At 35.6% G+C, this 21,243-nt stretch overlaps 1 protein-coding gene across 1 annotated transcript in view; it reads left to right on the top strand.

Annotated features, from left to right (window-relative positions):
* The window catches only part of CNTN3 (contactin 3), a 331,370-nt gene that overhangs the window by 104,717 nt on the left and 205,410 nt on the right, over positions 1–21,243 (top strand). The window contains exons 3-4 of the mRNA XM_034658650.1: positions 7,010–7,136; positions 18,370–18,545. Coding sequence (XP_034514541.1) covers positions 7,010–7,136; positions 18,370–18,545 — 303 coding nt within the window. The remainder of the gene's footprint in view (positions 1–7,009; positions 7,137–18,369; positions 18,546–21,243) is intronic.

Below are 21,243 nucleotides of genomic sequence, written 5' to 3'. Positions count from 1 at the left end.
TTAAGAAATGTTTTTTAAAAGAGTTGATTAATGAAGTCTTCAATATGATTGGTGAGAACCTTGTGAATTTGCATATATCAGAGATTTTCAATGGAAGTTGGTATAATAGAAAGTGGGGATGTAAGTGGGTTTTGCTTTTTTTTTCAAACAAATGAGCCACCGATTGTACACTCCTGGCTGTATTGTGCACATTGCACACTGTGTCTAACAATAGCATTTTAACTTTTTTTTTTTTTTTTTTGGTCATGTGGAGTTCCTATTAAACCATCTAGCAAGGAAGGTATAACTCTGGGCTGGGGATTATGGAAGGATGTCAGAGAAGTTCAAAAGCACTAGAACTCACATTCATATGGAGACAAAACATGAATTTACATAAAGAAGGCCATAAAGCATTATGAAAACATTTTAATCTACAAAGACTGCAACCCATCTCCTAAGCCCTTTTCCCCCACATACATTATTTTCTGCAATATAACAGTGAAGTAGTTAACTATTTCATTCAATTGTAAAGAATAGTTCAAAAATCAGAAATGCAGCCGTTGGCCTCAAAGTATCAAAATTAAATATTAGCCACCCTCAAAAATTTCCCACGTGCTCTTTTTTTACTCAACTGTAGTACAAATTGAATATTAATCCAGTGAAATAGATCATAACTTTCATCAAAATATGTTATTAGTTCACTAAAGAGAGGTGATAAAATCCAGATTTTTTAACTTTCAGCACAACCATAATGTGCATATATGTTTATGGGTGGGGTCATCTTTGTGAGGTTTTTTTTAAAACAGGTTGCAATAAAAAAAGAAATGCAATTTTTTTTTCCAGAAATTTGTCATGTTTTGAAAGGGTTCTGCCAGTCCACAGAATTTTTTTTTTATTGAACATTTATTTCCAGCACCCGTAAAGCTTAAACAGTCCCTTTCAGTTTTTAATTCTCTAATTATTGCACCCTGCTTCCCATGCAGTTTCTTTATTTCTGTTTATGGATAAAACATGAAAACCAGATTGAGCAAATCAGGTAGTAAACCATTAATTTAGCAAATTAAATAATTTTTATTGCTTTCTATTGGTCTCTGTTATGCTCTCATACTCCAGGTGTCTGCCATTCTCCAGCACTTTTTCTTATAACCTAATTGCTTGATAACATTTCCAGATGTGGGAAATGGATAAATTAGTTATTCCTGGTCATCATTTTCTTTTTCTTGCTCATCTTAAGTATGCTGTATTGCATTTTCCCTTTTTTTCTAGCATGTTGGTTATAGTACATTCAGCTGCTCATGACATTAAAGGTTTATTTTCCTAACATGTGATGTTTAGGCTTAGTGATTCATGTTGGTTCAGGAACTCAAAGATGTGAGGGCTTGGGATTAACTTTTCTGTGATATATACATACTCTTCCTCATGGTGTTTAGAAGGCCATAGGGGTTCCCAGAATGACCTCCTTCCTCACCTGACAATTTCCATGTCAAAAAGGAAAGGAAGCAAAGTCAGCATTTTCTTCATGTTTTTTTGTTTTGCTTTGATTTTAACTCAAAATCAGTATAGAGACTCTTTCCTAAATTTTTTAACAGATTTTCTCTTACCTCTTGTGATAGATTGAATTATGTCCCCCTCAAAATTTGTTTCTTGAAGTCTAATCCCCAGGCCCTCAGAACATGACTTTATTTGGACGTAGGGTCATTGCAGATGGGATTTGTTAAGATGAGGTCATTAGGGTGGGCCCTAATCTATTATGACTGGTGTTGTTATAAAAGGAATATTTGGACACAGAGAGGCACACAGAGGGAGGGTGAGTTGAAGGAACACAGGGAGAAGACAGCTATCTATAAGCCCATTTGACAGGCTTGGAGCAGATTCTGCCTTTACAGTCCTCTGAAGAAATCAGTCCTGCCCAAACCTTGATTTGAGACTTCTAGCCCGCAGAACTGTGAGACAGTAAATTTCTGTTGTTGAAACAGCCCAGTTTGTGGTGCTCTGTCTTGGTAGACCTCACAAACTAAGACATCCCTCTTTGGCTGTTACTGGTCTCCTAACCCAATCCTCCTTGTCCACCCTGCTCCCCAGTCAAGAACTACAGAGTTCTAGGAAGGTGGCTTATCTGGTGCTTTCTATATCCCCGATGAAAGGCAGATTTTGAAGGCAATGAAAAAGAATAATTGAGAGAGGTTGAGTCGACAACAACCCGTGTCTGCTACAGCTAGTTTTTTATATGCTGAATGTGTTTGGCATTCAAATATTTGTTAAAGAAATGAATTAAGATTGAATTCTTTATCCTCCCTTGACTTTGGGAGAATATAAATGGAATTTTATTTTTGTCCTTTCTTATTTGTTTGGCATTTTCTAGCTTTAAGCTACCAATGCCAAAAAAAAAAAAAAAAAAAAGATGATGCCCCACTGCTATAAAATGTTTCCATCTTTAATTTTCTTTTTCTGTAGAATAATAGGGCCTAGAATACAGATCTCATTTCATTGGTGACATACTACTTTTATTTTCTCTGATCCAGGCTAGAGCTCATTCTGTTGGGGTTGCATACCTTTTAAGTACATTGACTATTCCTTTCTAGCTCTACCTTCTCTTAAATTCTGCTTTAAATAGCCGTGACCACCCTAGCTCCCTTTTTGTATTTACCCTCTTCATTTCAAAATATCCTTCAGTTTTGCATCATGTAGATGTTATGTAAAAAAGTGAAGGATAATAGGATATCTTTCCTTTTTCCGTAGCAATTTCAGAGATACCATCATGGTCTTTTAGGAATTTTATTTCTTTTAGTAAAAGTAATCCAACTGCCTGGAATGCTTTGTCTGTTTCTCTTTGTCAGCCTTCATAAAAACTGTATAGAGTATGACTATTAGAATTGATTGGCCACAGTTTGATCTTTTAGGTGACATTACCTTAGGAGCTCATAAAGCTTGTACTTACATTCAAAGGTAGTTATTCTGAGTAGCCCATGGGTGTTTGGGGGAAAAAATAACACCTCAGAATTGGACTTTTGGACTTATTAGTCCTGTTCGGAAATGTTATATGCCCTTTATTTTAGGCTGTAAACGTAAAATGGAGCTTGGGAGCCAGGCTAGCATATCAAAAAAAATGCCCCTGTCACAAAAAGTAAAGTTTAGCATCAATCTAAATGTTACATTGAATCCATTTCGTTAGCCAGGAGGCCCCCTTCTGTTCTCAGCCAAGCTGCTTTTTGCCAGTTATGAATATCCATGTGAATCGTCAAGGTTCTGTCCTTTTGAGGACCAAAATTCATTTTGAAGAAAATGAGACTTCAGAATCTCTTCCTTTTAAGTTTATGTTGCTGGCAAGAGACTACACCATTATACCCCAGCATCTCTTATTTCATTCCGGTGAAGCAAGACTGCGTGGCCTTTGTCTCTTTTCAGAGTATGAAGCATGGACTGACCTGTCAGGTTTGATTATTAATTTGTACTTCCATTTTCGGAGGCTTTTGAATGACTGCTGGTGGTCTGAAAAGCCTTTAGGAGCTTTGAATTTCAGAAATGGTGGGTTTGTGCCTCACAGGCTGGGAACTCCCATGTTACCAGAAATACTGAAGGTGAAATAGCAAGCTGATGGTTAATTTTTGCCTTTGACCATATTTAGAACTGTGCGGTTTACTGGAAAGGGAAACACACCATGAATAGGAGTATTAGGGTCTGATCCCAGCTCTCTCACCAAAAAGTACCAGACCCCCCCCAAAATCCCCCCAAACCCCCAAAATAACCAAAAACAATTAAACAAACAAAAAACCCCTATTTTACCATGGTTGGGTTATTTAACTGCTCTGTGCCTCATTTCTTCTGGGGAGGACAAATAACTGTAAGGTGAGAACATAAGCTCTGAAATTGAAATCTTAGCTTTATCAATCACTAGCTATAAAAAAGATCTGCCTTATACAGAGTTACTGTGAGAATTCCTTCATTCATCTTATTCATTCAACAGATAAATATGGAATATCTGCCACGTTCTAGGAGTCGGGATTACAACGATGAATTAGACACAAATAACAAGCACATATATGAACGTGTATAATGTTTGTATATAGTGAGACGCGGTGAGATGTACTTTGGTACCTCTGTGAAAGGTGGAAGTGAGGCGCGGGTGGAGGGACATTGAAGCTGAGATGACATTTATGCTGAGTTCTGAATGACAAAAGGAAGTCAGACACAAGATCAAGGGTGGTGGGGGCTGAGCCCAAATGTGACTACAGTTAGCATGGACTCCAAGGTATAAATGAAGATGGTGCTGGACCTTGTAGGGTAGGGGATGTGCCTAAACATAGCCTGGGAATAAGGGAGGCAAGCCTTGTAATTTCCTTAGTACAGTGCCTGGAACATAAATGTTAGCAAATTAACTATGACTGTCATTCTCTCAAAAGGGTGTCAGAATAAAAAGGCTTCCAGTTACCTAACACCTTCATTTAAAATTAATAATGATATCTAGAGAAACATTAGAGTATCATTGGGATTTGACTTGTGTTAGAAGATGATGGAATGGACATTTGGATTTTCATTGTGGTCACTTGTGGGAAATTTTTAAGAAACACCTCTTTTTGTCTTTTTCATTGAAGTCACCCCTTTCTTATCTTGACTAATTTTCCTTCTGTCAGTTTCTCTCCCCAACTTACCTGTAATTTTCAAATCTACACCATTATGTTACTATTGTATTGTTTTCAAGCTCTATGTACATCAGAGTTTGTTGGAACAATGATGCTATACCATCTCATAAATGAACAAAATAGATTAGCCACTCAAAGTAAATCAAGAGCTATTATACCAGAAAAAAAAATGCTATGAAAAATCTACCATATTTGTAAATATTTACAAACAGGCATTAGAATTATTTTCAACTTTCTAAGATAGTCAGTTTGATTAATGAAGCCAATTGTCATTCTTCTATTTATTTGTTTATTTTTAATGCACTAAACTTACTTAGGGGGAAAAATCTGGAACATGACATTAGATCTTTTTGATTAGGGGCGTTAGTAGCTATTCCAAAATCCATTTCTTCTGAAAGTTCTTCTTTTCCATGAAGAAAAGTAAGAATGTTTGCCTCATGGTATTTCCCCCTCAGAAGTAAATAAAAACAGGGGACTAAAGAGGATAGCAGGCTGCTTTCTTAAGGTAAGGTTGGTATTAGTAAGGAGTAACTTTGTGGTGATTTGCAGTGGAAAAGGTATACAGATTTAGCTAGATTTTGAGGTTTGTGTGCACAGCCCCTAGGCTACCTTCATTTCTAACACCAGCTGCAAGTTCTGGTTTTGATAATTTGCTAGAAGGACTGACCAGAGTCACTGAAAGCTATTAGAATCATGATTATGGTTTATTATAGGGAAAAGATACATGCTAAAATCAGCCAAAGGAAGAAACCCATAGGATAGCATCTGGACAGGTCCCAAATGCTAAGCTTTTGTTGTCCTCAGGATGAGTAAACATCCTGGCATTGATGTGCATTAATAAGCAAGGACTATTGCCAACCAGGGAAACTTGCCAAGCCTCAGTGTCCAGAGTCTTTACTGGGGCTTCATTACGTAATTAGTGACTGATGATGGCACATACAGCTGAGCTCAGTTGCCCGAGTTGGCTCATACCCCATGATCCTAGTCTCCCACCATCAGTCATGAGTTGGTCTTTCTGTTGTGGCCAGTCCCCATCCCACACTGTCAGGTGTGGCTGGTCCTGCCCTCAGATCCAGTGTGGCCAGGCCCTACCCTAAACAAAGGCATTCCCATCACGAATGACATTGGTTACCTGCCAGAAGCTGAGAGCAAAGACCAGATGAAGGGCAAGGCTGCATTCTTTGAGTATGACAAGAGGGTGTCACTGCCTGGAATCTGGACTCAGATGTTCTAGATTGTGTGGCTTCTGAAATGCTGTGTGAACTTGACCCTGTCACATAGCCACTCTTAGGCCCCGTGCTTCTCTTCTGTTCACTGGGAATAATGATCTCTCTGAAGATTAAAGAACAGATATGGCCAAGTAGGAGTCACTCAGTGACACCAGCTACTGCTATTTTCATCGTGTCCATGATTATTTTCAGTATCGTGTTATTTTATTATTCTTGTTATTATGGTAAATGTTTCTTATGAATGTTATTACTATTTGAAGTAGCCAAAATATAAGTTCATAGTTTCTGGACTTTTTTGGGTGCTTTTTCCAACCGGATTTCTTTGACTACTTGTGGGCTCTCTTGTCTCTTAGTCTGTTAATTCATTCTTTGCTTCAGCAGGAATTCCTCCCATTTTACTGAGCATTCCAAGATAGGAGAGTAAAGAGTTTTCTTTTTTCTTTCCCCTGTGTGTGTGTTTGCTTTCAGAAATGCTCTGGCAGTGATTGTGCAACTAAAGTAGTGTAAGCATTGTTGATGGCATTTTCTCATTCCTTTTTAAATTCATAGCACAAAGTCAGATTCTTGTTTTTGTGTGTATGTGGAAATTCTCAGACAATATTTGAGTTTTCTTTGGTAAAGTAGAAAACCCTTTAAAAGGTATTTCCTTAGGGTTGTACCCTTCTCTTCACTTGGTTGGTAATAAAGTGGAAATACCACCAAATGTTGAGTGTTTTGAGGCCAAAACAGAAAAAGAATATTGTCAACCTGCATGTGTGGCAGATTGTATGAGAAAGATCACGCTCGGGTATTCAACTAGTCTTGAATACAACTTTACTTCTGTAAAGAGCCTTTTGACGGAAAGACCTTCTGCAATAGGATATTCACCAGTGAAAACTTAGGTAGAGTTTATATTATAAAAAGTAACTAGTACAGCTTTATTTATACTTCTAAGGAATTTTATGAATATGGCAATGTTTTTCAATACTCATTTTTCATCAGCAAAGCAGTGCCTGCAACACACGTCGTGGATAAGGGAAGCAGTACCTGCTTTTTCTTCCTTTTTTTTTTTTAAAGAGCAGATACTGGTTGCATGTTCTTCTTCTTTGATTCTAGAATGCAGCTTTTACAGTACCTTTCACTTATTGTGATTGTTTTTTTGGATGTCTCCCACCCATACAGGTGAGCTTCTCTTGCAAGGTCCAGTGTTTATCAGAGAGCCCAGCAACAGCATTTTCCCTGTGGGTTCAGAGGATAAAAAAATAACTTTAAACTGTGAAGCAAGAGGCAACCCCTCACCTCATTACAGGTACAGTGACAAGTTTGCAAATCCAAATTAAGAAATGACAATGTGGCATTTGTGCTTTTTGTTTGTTTGTTTCAGTATATTCATGGCATCACTAAGAATACATGAAACAGTAGTTGTATGCTGTGTTCAACAGATCTCATATGTAAACATTTGGATCCATACTGTATATATTTGACTGACTATTCACTTTACAAGAATACTTCTTGATTTACAAGAGACATGGTAGAATCTCTTAAATAAATGGTGTGTATTCACTTATTTATAGTGCAATTTAATGCACAAACGTGTGTTTATATGTAGTCATTGGAAGCATATATATCCATTGTGGGGATAAAATCAGATGTTCCAAAGGTATTTAGAAATCATAGTTTTTAAAAAAAATATTTTTTAGCATTTTTACTTCTTTCTTTACCATTTTACTATGTGTTTGAAGATTCATTAAGTATAGAAGAATAAAATAACATTCTTACTAAAGTCATTTTAATTATTCTTGGAGAGAAGTTATATTTAATTTAGTAGGTTTTTTCATGTAGAAGTATGCGTTTTTCAGATTACGTGCATAATACTTGTTCACTAAAAACCTTCAAACAATACAGAAAGGTATAAGGAAAAAAAGAAAAAAAATCTGAGTTCCCATCACCTTAAGATAAAAATATTAACATTTGGGGGATGATGGTAGCTTGTTTGGATGGGATGGGTATTTACTTTTTAAAGAACACAAGATTAACAATTTTTACGTAGGTGTGCTTCGGTGACCCAGTTTAATGAAGAAATGAATTATTTATAAAGAGCATATGCTGCTTTCATATAAGTGGCTACGGAAAAGTGCTTGAGGCACCTTGAAAACAACATGGTCTTTTGAATACTGTGAGCATTTGTCTCGAAAACTCTGTTTATAGTATTAGTTTCTTGGCAAAACCTTTTCTATAACCTGCAGAAGAGGCATACTTCAGCCTATATTAATAAAATTCTAAGTGTTTAGAGTAGTCATGTAGATGGTATTGAACTTCTGTTGTTTTCTTAATCCATGTAAGTAATAGAAGCCAACATTCCTCCTTAAACTGGGTCATCCTTGGGTTCACAGGTAGACCTTTGTATTTTCGAATCAGGAAGTAATCAAGATCAGTCTCTTCCAGCAATATTCAAAACATGCTTATTGAGCACCTGCTGTGTACTTGCAACAAAATAAACAATGATTCCAGCTTACTGGTTAGAACTGACAGAGGTGATAAAAAGTTTTCTCGCTGCCTCTTCCTCACCCTATAGAAATAAGAAAAGTATAACAGAAGATTAAAAAAAAAAAAACAAGAATCTGTATTTTATCAAATAGTTCAATTCATCAGATATAAGCAGAAGTAACATCTGAAAATATTTTCCTCTTTGGGGGAAAGTTGAACAGATCAACTTTAATAAAGATGTTATCCTAGCAACATTTTCCTCCAGCATTTTCATAGGACATTCTAACATTTTCTAAATGCATCCATTTGTTTCTCCCTGAAACAGAAGATTCTCCTTTTAGATATGACCGTAATATGATAAAAGAGTCCATATGAATGACTCATCTGTGGGCTGTTTCTCTGCTGTCAGTAAAGTTGTATTCCTAGCATTTATCTTATGAATAATTTGATGATAAATGGGTTCAGCTGAAAAATTGTCATTAGATACAAGATTTTGTCAAACAGGAGTATATTTCTAAATGAAGAGTTTATGTTTGTAAAATTTTATTAAATAGCAAGAAGTCTTGAGCTCAGAAATCCAGAAATAGTCTTTTGTTGCAATCATTTCTTTATATATCGAGTATTTCTTGTAATGCCAGAGAGTGTGTTTTTAAGCATACTGACGACACGTATAAAATGTTGGTGAAGAGGTCCTGCCATTTACAAAGTGTTTCTTATGTTTTATAATGTGGGCTGCGATGCTGTATGTTGCAACTGAAACAAAATCTGTACATGAGACTAGGAGATATGTGACTTAAATTGGCTCATCTGTTTTATGTCTAATAAGTGCAGAAATTTAACATGCTAGGTATTGTTTTAAAGTACTTTGGTTTGTATAGCTCTAAAGATTTTCTAAAGTTAAGACTTATAACCAATATAAAGTTCCGCTTAAACTAAAGGATTTTAGTCACTAGAAGTCAAGACCTTGAAAAAGCACAAGGCAACCTCTTTATGTTGTGAAAATATTAGGCTTCCTTATAACAATTCTGTTATTCATGTTATCTGTGTAAGCGTTTATGCTGGTAGAGTAAATGGGAGTATAGAACAATGTAGGTTGTAATTATGACCTCATCTATTTAGACAATTCCATCAGTTACAGCCTGTTTTTTTTTTTTTCTCCTAGCTTTGGATGTTAATTGTCAGTCATGTAATGTTCCATAGTATTCTTTAAATATTTCAGAAGAAAATATGCTGCTTATTCGTATTTTTTGCTATCTTTTAAAAACTACAGATAAATGGTATAAACATGGAATAACATTGAAGACATAAAAATGGGGATTTTCTTTTTTACATGAAACCAGAGAAACATTTGGTTCTTTGTAAGTATTTATAAATATAAGCAGTTAGATAGATAAATAGATACCATGGAGGAAAATCACTGGTTCATGTGAAATTACAAGTTAAAGACAATCCAAATATGTTTCCCAAGATTTGGAATAAAGTTTAAGAGTGCTGTGAAAGAATATCCTTCGTAAGCGCCAGCCTGTCTTGTAGACTGAGACAGATTTGTCTGATGAGAGATCTTTTCTTGGTTATCCCATTGGGTAAAAAGAACTCTTAATTGGTCATATTAGAAATCCAAAAGTTCAGAAATTCTCAAGAGAAATTACTTGTGTTAGGGTTTAATTGAGAATTTTATTCTTTCTTTTGCATCTCCCCACCTAAGCCCCAAAGCCTGTATTTAAAGGTTAATTAGTATCCATTCTCATTGTAATTGCCGATGAAGCTGAAAGAGATTACCCTGAGGGAGTATTAATAACTTTTTTAAATGGGAGGGGCTTTCTTTGACTTTCATGGGGCTATAAATGTTCACCATTTGTTCAGATGAAAGACCCTAAATAAGAAGATCCCAGGTCACTTCTACTGATGTCAGTCAGCCTTTAAAGGAACCACATATTGGAGCTAGACAGGTTAAAATATGCAAATGCCTCTGGGACCAGGCCAGTAACAGAGCTAAAGGGGTGGGTGTGCCTTAAGAACATACAGACGCTGTGAAAAATGACTGGAAACTCCAGCACTCAGCCACAAGCCTATTGAATGGTCATGACTACTTCTCAGCACTGGCTACTGATTACCATCCAGATATCCCAGTCTAGTGTAACAAAAGCTTTTCAAGAGATCTTTTCAAATTCAGGTGTTTACTCTTTGGATTCTCTCCTTCTAGTGTTGACTCTGCCTTTCTTTTTACTTGTAATGTAGGCCAAAGAAAATAAGTCTTAGCATAGACTGTGGCCCACATGGGTTTTATGTTTTCAACATTTAGTTTAGCTTGAGACTTAAGAGCTATGTTGTGCAGTATGGTAGCCAGTAGCCAAAAGTTGGCCCTATAGATTTAGATCAGTTAAATAAAAAATATATTTGCTCAGTCAAGGCAGCCTGTTTTCTTTTTCTTTCTTTCTTTCTTTCTTTCTTTCTTTCTTTCTTTCTTTCTTTCTTTCTTAAAGATTTTATTGATTTATTTGAGAGAGAGAGAGAGAGAGAGAGCAAGCACAAGAGGGGGAGGAGCAAAGGGAGAAGCATACTTCCTGCTGAGCAGGGAGCCCAACGTGGGGTTTGATCCCAGGACCCTGAGTTCATGACCTGAGCCGAAGGTAGATGTTTAACCAACTGAGCCACCCAGGCACCCCTAGGCAGCCTTATTTCAAGTGCTGAGTAGGCATGTGTGGCTAATAGCTGCTGTACTAGAAGGAACCGATGACTATTTTTATGCTTCCAGAAAGTTATTTTGGATGGCACTGCTCTAGACTGACCCTTGAGACCATCACACTTCTGTTTATTCTCCTCAAAAGGAAATAACTACAACATTATTTTCTTCCAGCTCTATATGATAAGTAAACTATGTTAATAAAGTACAGTGTGAACAATATTAATATACAGGTTATAAGGACTAAATATCATTGCAAAATATCATGTCCCCTGCCATAGTTTCTCCCTTTTTTAGTTATGGTTCCCTATAACAGAATTTACCAAAAGTCTACTAAATGCATTCAGTATAAGATAGAAAAGGAAAATAGACTAATTTCTGCTCACCATTTATTGAAAGAGTAAAATGTAAAGAAGTCAAGTCTGAGGTCATTTATTGTCTATACATACATAGTCATGTATACATGTATGTACACATACCACATAATACTGTACATTGTACCACATAAAGTAATATATGTGGCTCTATATATGTACTATATTTGTATATGCTGTATTTTCTACATGTACAATGCAGAATATAGCATATGGACCATGTATAATATACTTTATATTCTATATAATATCTGATATATATTTTAATTATAATTTTTTATTATATGCAGTTTGTCTCTTACATGTATCTTGTTGCCATGTAAGATCTGATGTCACTATTATTTCACTTTTATGCTTGCTTCAAGGCAAATAAGAGTTTTTATTCCTCTAAATTCTCTTGGCCCTTAAAGAGATAGAATCCTTTCTGCTGGATTAGTAGGCCCGATTCTCTGTGTTTTATGTTCATGCTCAACAAGTTTTAGCATCCTGATTTCTCCAGCTGATGAGTTCTGGTCCCTATACTCATCATCAGCCACTAAGAGCAATGAAATGTTCACATGGTTGGAATGACTGCTAACCATTAAAAAGTAAAGAATATCTATAGTGCCTGAGAGAAGCAGAGGGAGACAGCATCTCTTACAGGGCATTTTGAATTTGTCTGCATTACTGTCTCTCTCATGAAGCCTCTGTCTGCATTACTGTCTCTCTCATGAAGCCTCTCATTAAGCCTTTTAATGTCCTCGGTGCTGGGTCCCATGCTCCGATGCTGCCCATTGTACCCTGTGCCTACCTGTACGATAAAACTTATCAAAATGAAATGTGTGATTGCCTTGGTAGGGTGTAACTCCCTTAAAGGTGAAGACAGTGAGTTCCTCATCCTGACCTTCCAACTGCCTAGCAAATAGTGCCTGTTAAATGGAGCATTAAAAAAAAAAAAAAAGAATGAAGTTAATGGGGGAAAACAAAGCAAATCTGGGATTAGATCGTGTTTAGGAGTCAAGAATGTCATGAAGGATCAGAGGGTAAGAAGTGGTCAATAGTATATTTCATAACATATTCTCAAGTTTGGATTGATTCCTTTTTTTGGCTCCTTTTTAAGACAGATCACCCATGAAGTGACAAAGAACATGAGGCTTACTTATATCCTCCCCAAAGCAACTAAAAAAGGGGGGCATCCTTCCTATTAGTGTCATCAAAATTTCCAAATGGTGTCAGAAAAAAACGTGAAATAAAAACATAGCTAATAGTGTGAGCAATCGATAACCCAAGAAAAATATAGAAGTTAGATTTTGGATATCACAGATGGAAGTGTAAAAATTAATTTACATCATTTGTTCTTCTTTCTTGATTGAGTTTTTGAAGTGGGATGAGGAGGAAGGAAAACACATAATGGTCAAAACCAAGTTAAATCAGTTGGGTCCCATTTGTATTCTTAACTAATCACTGAGGCCGAGACATGGATTGTTTTGAGTGGCCGGGCCAGGTCACGTGAGGAGCGGCCTCTTCAAAGGAAGTGAGAGGGCACTGCTACCACAAAGAGCAAAAATGGGTGCAGAGAAGGCAAGAGTAGCAAACCTCTTCTGTAGTTCTCGTAGGAATAATTTTAAGGCAATCACTGATCAATTTGAACCAGGCTATAACTCTGTAAACTGAAGAGTTGCTTTTGATCCCAGTAGTGTTTTTTTTTCTTAAATATATATGTTTAAAATTTATCAATGAGTGAGAAATGGGAATCTATGTCATAAAACATATTTTAAAAACTTAATTTTTAAAAACACAGCATTGCAATTTAACTCATTTATATCTTTGGCAATTATTGCTGAAGCCTAACTAGTTATTTTTGGATAAAGTATTGAATATGCAAATTCAAACATTCATTCTTTCAAGGGCTGCAATTATTCTCATCACTTCAGTAAACATATTAACAAACATTGCATTTGAACACAAATGCATTTGCTTATTAACTTGAAAGCTGCATCTAAAACCGCAAATTGCTTCTGTGATTAAATTCCTAATTTTCCTGTCAAACCCCAAATAAAGTATTGCCTGTTGATTTAACAAGTGTTTCGTGTGGTCTTATTTCCCAAACCTAGCCCCGCTCCCTAAAGATTTCAGTAAATTGTTTTGTTCTTCTCACTTTATGTTGAAGTCTAACATGTGACATTTGTTTTTCACAAGCATATTGTTCGTATTTTTCCTTTTTCCTGACCAGATTTGGTGCGATAGTGTAGATGTCCTGAAGGACATCGCCTTTGTATAATCAATTGTGAGGTAAATTATATCTGGGGATTATTTTGAAAACTGCCTGAAGTCGCTCGATTTTGTTAGTTTCAGTTTCAAAGGGTGACAGTCTCTAACCTTGTTATCACGTTCTAGTGAAAGACTCTCTTTCGGGCTCGGTGCCTTAAATTATACTGACAGGATCGATCTATGCTAATATTCACGATTGTTCATGCTAGTGAGATTTTTGTAAGACTTGCCATCTCCTATAATGACTAGTAATGTAAATAAATCATAACTAATAAGGTAAATGAAAATAAATATGTATTATTTGCTCAACTTTGAGATGTTTATTGCTAATATGGATGCCTACAGTGAGGGATGACCATATGGAGGTCAGTTATGGCTAGGTTACTCCACTCGGGAAAATTCCATAAGCGCCTACTGTACACCTTCTATTATGGCTGATGGTGGGAATTCAGCAGTAATTGAAACAGTCATCGTTCATTGGAGGTCATGCTTTCAAAGCACTTTTCAACTCTGAAAGTTTAGGCTTTTCATACTGGTTTAACTTATTGTATAAATTCATGTTTGCACACGCACAGAGACACGCAGACACACAGCCACACTCTTACACATAGTTTGTTTTTTGTATTAGAAGGCCATGATTCTTATACTCTCAGTCACTGATGATATAGTGTATTTCCCAGGAGTAACAAGTATAGTTTTCATCATGAAAAAATAGTAACTGCCAATGGCAATAGCTCCTATGTTATATTCAAAATTCAAAACCTATTGCCTCAAGGGCATACACAATGTTTTAAAGAAATTGTATTAAAAAATGTTTAGGGAGAAATTGGCCATAGACTTCCGCCATTCCATTGAACAGGGCTTGCTCAGTTTCCTTACTCCACCTGCCCAGCCTCCCTCCAATGAGGAGATTCTAGCACCCGGTTGTATAGAGCATGCAGATGAGATTTTAGGAGAAGTGGATTGATCAAATTCATGTTATCTCAGGAAGGCTAGCAGAATGTGAAGCCCAGGACTTCTCATTCCAGCTCCCAAGTTCTACTTATTGGCCCAGAAGCAAATTCACATATAACCTCCACACCAAGAAATGCAAGAGGATGAGAGCTCATTGCCTAAGAATCAGTAGATTTGTGAAATGTGAATATTAAATCATTTCTCACTTGTGGATTCTAAAAGCAAATCCTAATTTGTGTAGAATGAGCGTTTGAACACTGAAGGCTGGCAGTGAACTTATAAGATCATTCAAGAGTTACAACATGATGATTATACAAAGGTGCTTAATCTTGTGACATTTACCACTGAACTAAAGCCACAAGGTTAGTCTGTTTCTAGAGCACAATGTAAATGTTATAGGATTGAAACGCTGGTGTGTGCAGCCCCAAAAGCCATGGGGCTGTCTTCTTTTGCTCCAGATCACTGCATTAAGCCTTTTGGAATGGAATTTGGGTATGCAAATGTTACTTTTATGAATTTTTAAACAATTTTGTCATTTCAAAAAGATTTCATTCCAAACCTTTAAAGTTTCTCATGAACTTCACATTTTGTTCATAAAAGTGGACATATGCATTTTTTACAAAGAATTGTGAATGTACAAAACTAAAAGATAGTATCTACTTCTAAAAGCTTCCCAAATTCATGGCCTAAATGTGCCATTCACCTGTCATACTTTATGACTACATGTTGTGTTCATGAACTCTGAATGGTTGATTACCATTTACTGCAAAGAAAATTCATCTAATTTGTAGATTTATTGGACACATACTCTGTAAAAGGAGTATGTGTGTCTGCCTTCAGTTTTCCTGAATGTTTCTTGTACAGAGGAAAATCTCAGAAATATTTAGAAATCAGGCCCAAATATGAATATTTTGCATTGGGAACATAAGTATACTATTTTCTCAGGATATGATAATTTTTGGAATTTCAGACCCAGAGATTCCTTACACATTTCAGAGTTTAAATAAATACAGTCCTTTTTAATTCACATACTTTCAACAAGAGGAAAAACAATTAATATTTAATAAGAGATTGAAAAATTTAACATCACCTCGGGATGAGGTCCAGTTAATGATGAATAGTGTTAAGAAGAGAAATAATTATATTACCTTGTTAAAAGAAAATTAACATTCTGTCGGGTATGTCATGTAAATCTTAGCTCTGAAGAGTTTGCAAAAGCACTCCTTTGGTATAGCAAAAACATTTNAATGATGAATAGTGTTAAGAAGAGAAATAATTATATTACCTTGTTAAAAGAAAATTAACATTCTGTCGGGTACGTCATGTAAATCTTAGCTCTGAAGAGTTTGCAAAAGCACTCCTTTGGTATAGCAAAAACATTTAAGAGAGTAGATTTTGCCTTTTCACATAATGAAATAATCTAGGGATTCAGTCTATATGAAGATTGAGCTAAAGGAAGTAAGAAACATTTATGCATAAAAATTTTTTTCCATTTTAGTTGTTTAGTCAAAGCTTTGGGATGATAGCTTTTAGATCTTAGACACTTACTGAAATAAAGTATTCTCCCACATACGTTATGATCTCTTAAATCTTTCCAGCTATTAAATAGGCAAGAAGTGCTTCTCCGTATTTTTATCTATCTTTACAATTTTCCGCATAGCCACTATACCTTTATTATTCATCAGCTAAACACAAAAGCACAATTTTCAAATGAAGCCGTCAGGCATGCTTAGTCAGGCCATAAACATTCTAACTCTAGAGCTAAAATCCTTTTTTTCTGTACAAACTGTATTTTGTAGGTAACAAAAACACCAGTACCCTTTGTCATGAGATTCTTCCATTCAAAAGTATGTGAGATTATCTCCATCTTTTCTGGTTTGAGCTTAGAGAAGTTTTTCCCCCTGCAAGCATAGAGTTGCTCGGAAACTGGCAAACCATTTCAGCTTAAAAATTCAACCCACCCACTTGTGCTTTACTTTCCTCTTTATTCAAGCCCAGCGTGTGTGGGACTACGTCTTCCCATGTGTTTGTCTGCATGGGCACCTGCCTGAGAGTTCATTGAAACGTGGGGCTAAACTGATACATTTATGGCTTCTATTATTAAAACTTTATTATGTAATATTCATATACAGAAAATGATATAAACATATAATCTAGTGCAATGATGATCATCCATATAACCATTCCTCAAGAAATAAAACAAAAAACCTGAACTTCCTAGTATTTGCCCCCTGAACTTACCCCACTTTCTCTCCAGGAGAGCTTTAAAATACCTTAAAGTGGAGGTTTATCACTTTCATATGTTTTAAAACTTTATATGAATGGTATCAAATTGTGTTTTATAAAACATTTCATGATTCTTTATGAGACTTTTCTATACTAAATTTATACATTTTCACAGCTATCTAATATTTCATTTAACTTTTCATACTTTCATTTGTGATAATGTTAACATTTCATGTCTTTATTTGCTTTTAGAGCATGTAATATGTTCAGGTTAAATATTTTATATATTAATACAACATTTTTTAAATGGCACATGACATGATAAAAGGACTGTGAGCTAGAATTCAGATGAGGACTACTTCTGATCCAACAATGAATTATTTGGGAACAGTTGACATCTCACTCAACTTTTTTATCAAAATCCTCATCTATAAAATGAGTATTAGATTACAGACCTTCTCAAAGTTACAAAGAGCAGCTGAGATGATCGTTGTTATAATACACAAAAATTTATAGAAGTGATAGTGGTTTCTTTTTTACTATAAAAATTAAGTCTTCTAAGAGGTAGATGACTCTAATTTATACAATGGATTTGTTCTTGAGACTATGGGATATTTCTGAGTTTTTAAAGGTGAAGTCTACTTTGATGTGTCAAGTATACTCACTGTTTAAAAACTGATTTTTCTGGGGCACCTCGGTGGCTCAGTCAGTTAAGCCTCCAATTACAGTTCAGGTCATGATCTCAGGGTAGTGAGATCGAGCCCCACATCGAGCCCCACATCGTGTTCCACATTCAGCAGTCTGCTTGAGATTCTCTCTCTCCCTCTGCCCCTCCCCCTGCTCGCTCTTCTTCTGTCTCTCAAAAGATAAATATTTTTAAAAAGAACTCTGGTTTTTCTGTTTAAAAACTCTTGTTTAAAAACCAGCATCTTTTCTTTTTCCTTTTTTCTTCTGGTTTCCCATTGATAAATACGGCTCTGGGGTTAGTGCCTTTACTGTGTGAGACCCCCTAGGTGGCATTTAGGGTCTTTTACCGCAGTGTACCATTTAGTAAATAGCATGGTGATGGTTGAGAAGACTGGAGAGTGCCTCAGGGATGGGTATTTACCCAGACAAATTGAAATGGATAGTCGAGCACTTATCTAATTAATTTATTAAATGTGCTCAGTCAGTCTGAATAAATCAAAGAAGTGTGCTCTTTCCCCCCTTCATGGGCAACATGAGATTGGCTTGAAGTACATGAGGTAATTACCACCACTTTCTACTTCATCTTTGCCTCTACAGAACAAGCCTCATTTTTCCCCTAGTCAACAAATTATTCTCCCCTCTTCAGAAAATAGTGAAAAATCTTTAACTTCTAGAAGCTATTCTGTTGTGCTTTCTACTATGCTTGAACCTTTGTTTCTGATAAATGGGTCATGTTTGAGCTTCAGATAAGTCACAATGGAATGATATATTTATTGCCTTTTATTTGTAAGAGAGGTGATGTTTAAAGTGAATTTTATAATGTGGTTTTTTTAAAATTTAAATATACAAAGAAGGGAAAAACCTTGACATTTGTTTTACAGATGGCAGCTGAATGGAAGTGATATTAACCTGAGTATGGAATATCGTTATAAGTTGAATGGAGGAAATCTCGTGGTTATTAACCCCAACAGAAATTGGGACACAGGAAGTTACCAGTGTTTCGCAACAAATTCACTTGGAACAATTGTCAGCAGAGAAGCTAAACTTCAGTTTGCCTGTAAGTTTATGTTCACAATGTCTAGCAAGGTCAATGTTTAAAAAAATTAACTGAGTTTGCGTGGTCATTTTGGATTTCAGAAACAATACGTGGATTTTATTAATTGAATAAGGAGGTTGAGGAACAACTCAATATGATCATTTTGATTTCTAGTACCATACAAATCAGAGCTTAAAATATGTGTGGGTATGTTTTCCATTTTACTATTTTTGTAAGGATCCTGAAAAGGAATCCAGTTAAGATTATGTTTATTGAGTAGCTACCCTGTGTCTTCTATAACTGTATTTGAACTGAAAAATTTTGAAAATGAAAGAATTGTCAGACATGGTCCTTGCTCTCACAAAACATTGAAATTAAAGAAATATATTTGACAAATCTGAAAATGTTTAAGGAACAAAGACAATCAAAAAGAAAAGAATGTGACATCTTGTTGACCTCTCTTGCAGTTTCACCCAGCTCACAGTGACCCTTGGGGCAACCCTCGCTCAGACCTGGCTCTGGAAGCCAACTTTGTACCACTGTTAATTGGGCCTGGGTGAACTTGTGGCCCAACCTAATAAAATCACANAGTGACCCTTGGGGCAATCCCCACTCAGACCTGGCTCTGGAAGCCAACTTTGTACCACTGTTAATTGGGCCTGGGTGAACTTGTGGCCCAACCTAAGAAAATCACATTCTTTCTCCAGGGAATTTAGAATAGGGACCAGAGACCTCATTTAGTTTTTATCTTCCTGATATATTTTTTGACTACCTTTTACTTTTTGTTTCTTCTCACTAGATTCTCTTCCCTTGTTTTAGCTGTATATTTTGTATGTAATGCATTATCAGAATTATCTTCGTTCTGAGGTTTCTCTTACNTTGTGTTCCCTCTCTCAATGGCTGTCTCTCTGTCAAATAAATAAATAAAATCTTTAAAAAAAAAAAAAAGAAAATCACATTCTTTCTCCAGGGAATTTAGAATAGGGTCCAGAGACCTCATTTAGTTTTTATCTTCCTGATATATCTTTTGACTACCTTTTACTTTTTGTTTCTACTCACTAGATTCTCTTCCCTTGTTTTAGCTGTATATTTTGTATGTAATGCATTATCAGGATTATCTTGGTTCTGAGGTTTCTCTTAGNTCTCTTACTTCTTTATACCTCAGTAATTCTGAAATTGGAATGCATGTGTTCTTATAATGTGGTAGTATTCTCCCTCCACAGCCACAAGCCATTAATAAATTGATGAGGTGTCATTTAATGCATGGCTTGTTCTCTAGCTTTCTGTTTTTATAATGACAATGGTTGGCTTTGCTTTTGATACTATTTTCTGCATGCTCTGTTTTTCATACTTACTTGCTCTTTCCATAGTTTTCACTGTGTTTTCCTTTGTGAACAGTGTTTCTGGTTCTCTGATTTAAAGCTGTATCTTCCCTGGGTATTTTGAAGGCTAGATGTTAGATTTATATTATGCAAATTTAAGTTTGCTTGTTAAGTTTACCAAGGTGTTTTGTATATACTTCTCTAGTAACCATAATTTTAAATCTAAATTATTTTTCCAGAGTCTCTCCATTTTAAAACAAGTTTAATTTCTTTTTTCCCCTTAATGTATACTTTGTTGTCTTGGTGATATTTAGGGTCATTGATTTAAATTCTAGTTATGCCATTTTCATACATATGCCATTTTCACATACACATACACACGGCATACATATGTATTAGATATTATGTATCTATGCATGTGTGTGTGTATATATATATAATAAGTATACATATAATATTTTTCTCATGAATAATTTTATATGTACATATTGTTTTTAACCAGAATTTTGCCAGAATCGATGAGATATCAATGTTTTACCTAGTTGCATTGCCAGCCACAGGACCTCTTCCCATTCTTGCATTCTAATTTTTTGATTTCTCAATTTTTAAATATTTAACAGTTAATAAGTTACATTTTAAAATGTAACTATATTTTATCCTCTTGGATTTTAAAGAATGTCATTATATTGACTTAAGTATGAAGATACCTTTTTGGTTGGTACAAAGGTTGGATCCCAAACTGCCAAAGAATTCCAATGTGGTGTTCTGTTGCCTTCTGGAATTAGTGTTGGGAGCTCATCACCAACTCCTTTTTTGTTTGTGTTTTGTCTCACATGTTGGTTGCATATGAGATCATTTTTTCTTCATCCCTTTGGTTAAAAACATGGATATTTCCAGCATACAGCTAGGTTTAGCTCTCTTTTAATTTACTTTGCTTAGAACATGAAAAATTAGTTTGTCATACGTGCATATTTTGTACACAGTTCTGGAAATTTTCCTTCTTTTATATCTTTTAGTTTTATGTGCGATTTATTTATATTTTAAAAAAGCACTGATAGTCCGTATCTTGGATTTTTTTTGTCCTATTTCTTGAAATGTTCTTTATCTCATGCTGTTCTTTCCTATGAATTTCTGTTCCTGATTCACTGAGGCCAAATCTATTTGTTTTCTTTTGAAGATATAGTCAGTTTTCTGAAATGCTCTTTTGGATCCACAGGCAGTCTTTTTCCTACTCCCATTTGGTGTTTTCATTTTTATGCTTAAAATTTTCAATGTACTCTAAAGCAAATTTTATCCAAAGCCCACCTTTATCAACAGGTGATGTCAGGGCATTACCCTGGCCCTGCTTGCTTCTCTACATGAAGAGGTTGGATTCTCTTCTCAGATCTGTAGGAGAA

This window comes from Ailuropoda melanoleuca, chromosome 4 (genome assembly GCF_002007445.2).
Source record: "Ailuropoda melanoleuca isolate Jingjing chromosome 4, ASM200744v2, whole genome shotgun sequence".
Lineage (NCBI taxonomy): Eukaryota > Metazoa > Chordata > Mammalia > Carnivora > Ursidae > Ailuropoda > Ailuropoda melanoleuca.
This window is presented reverse-complemented; position numbering and strand designations above follow the sequence as displayed.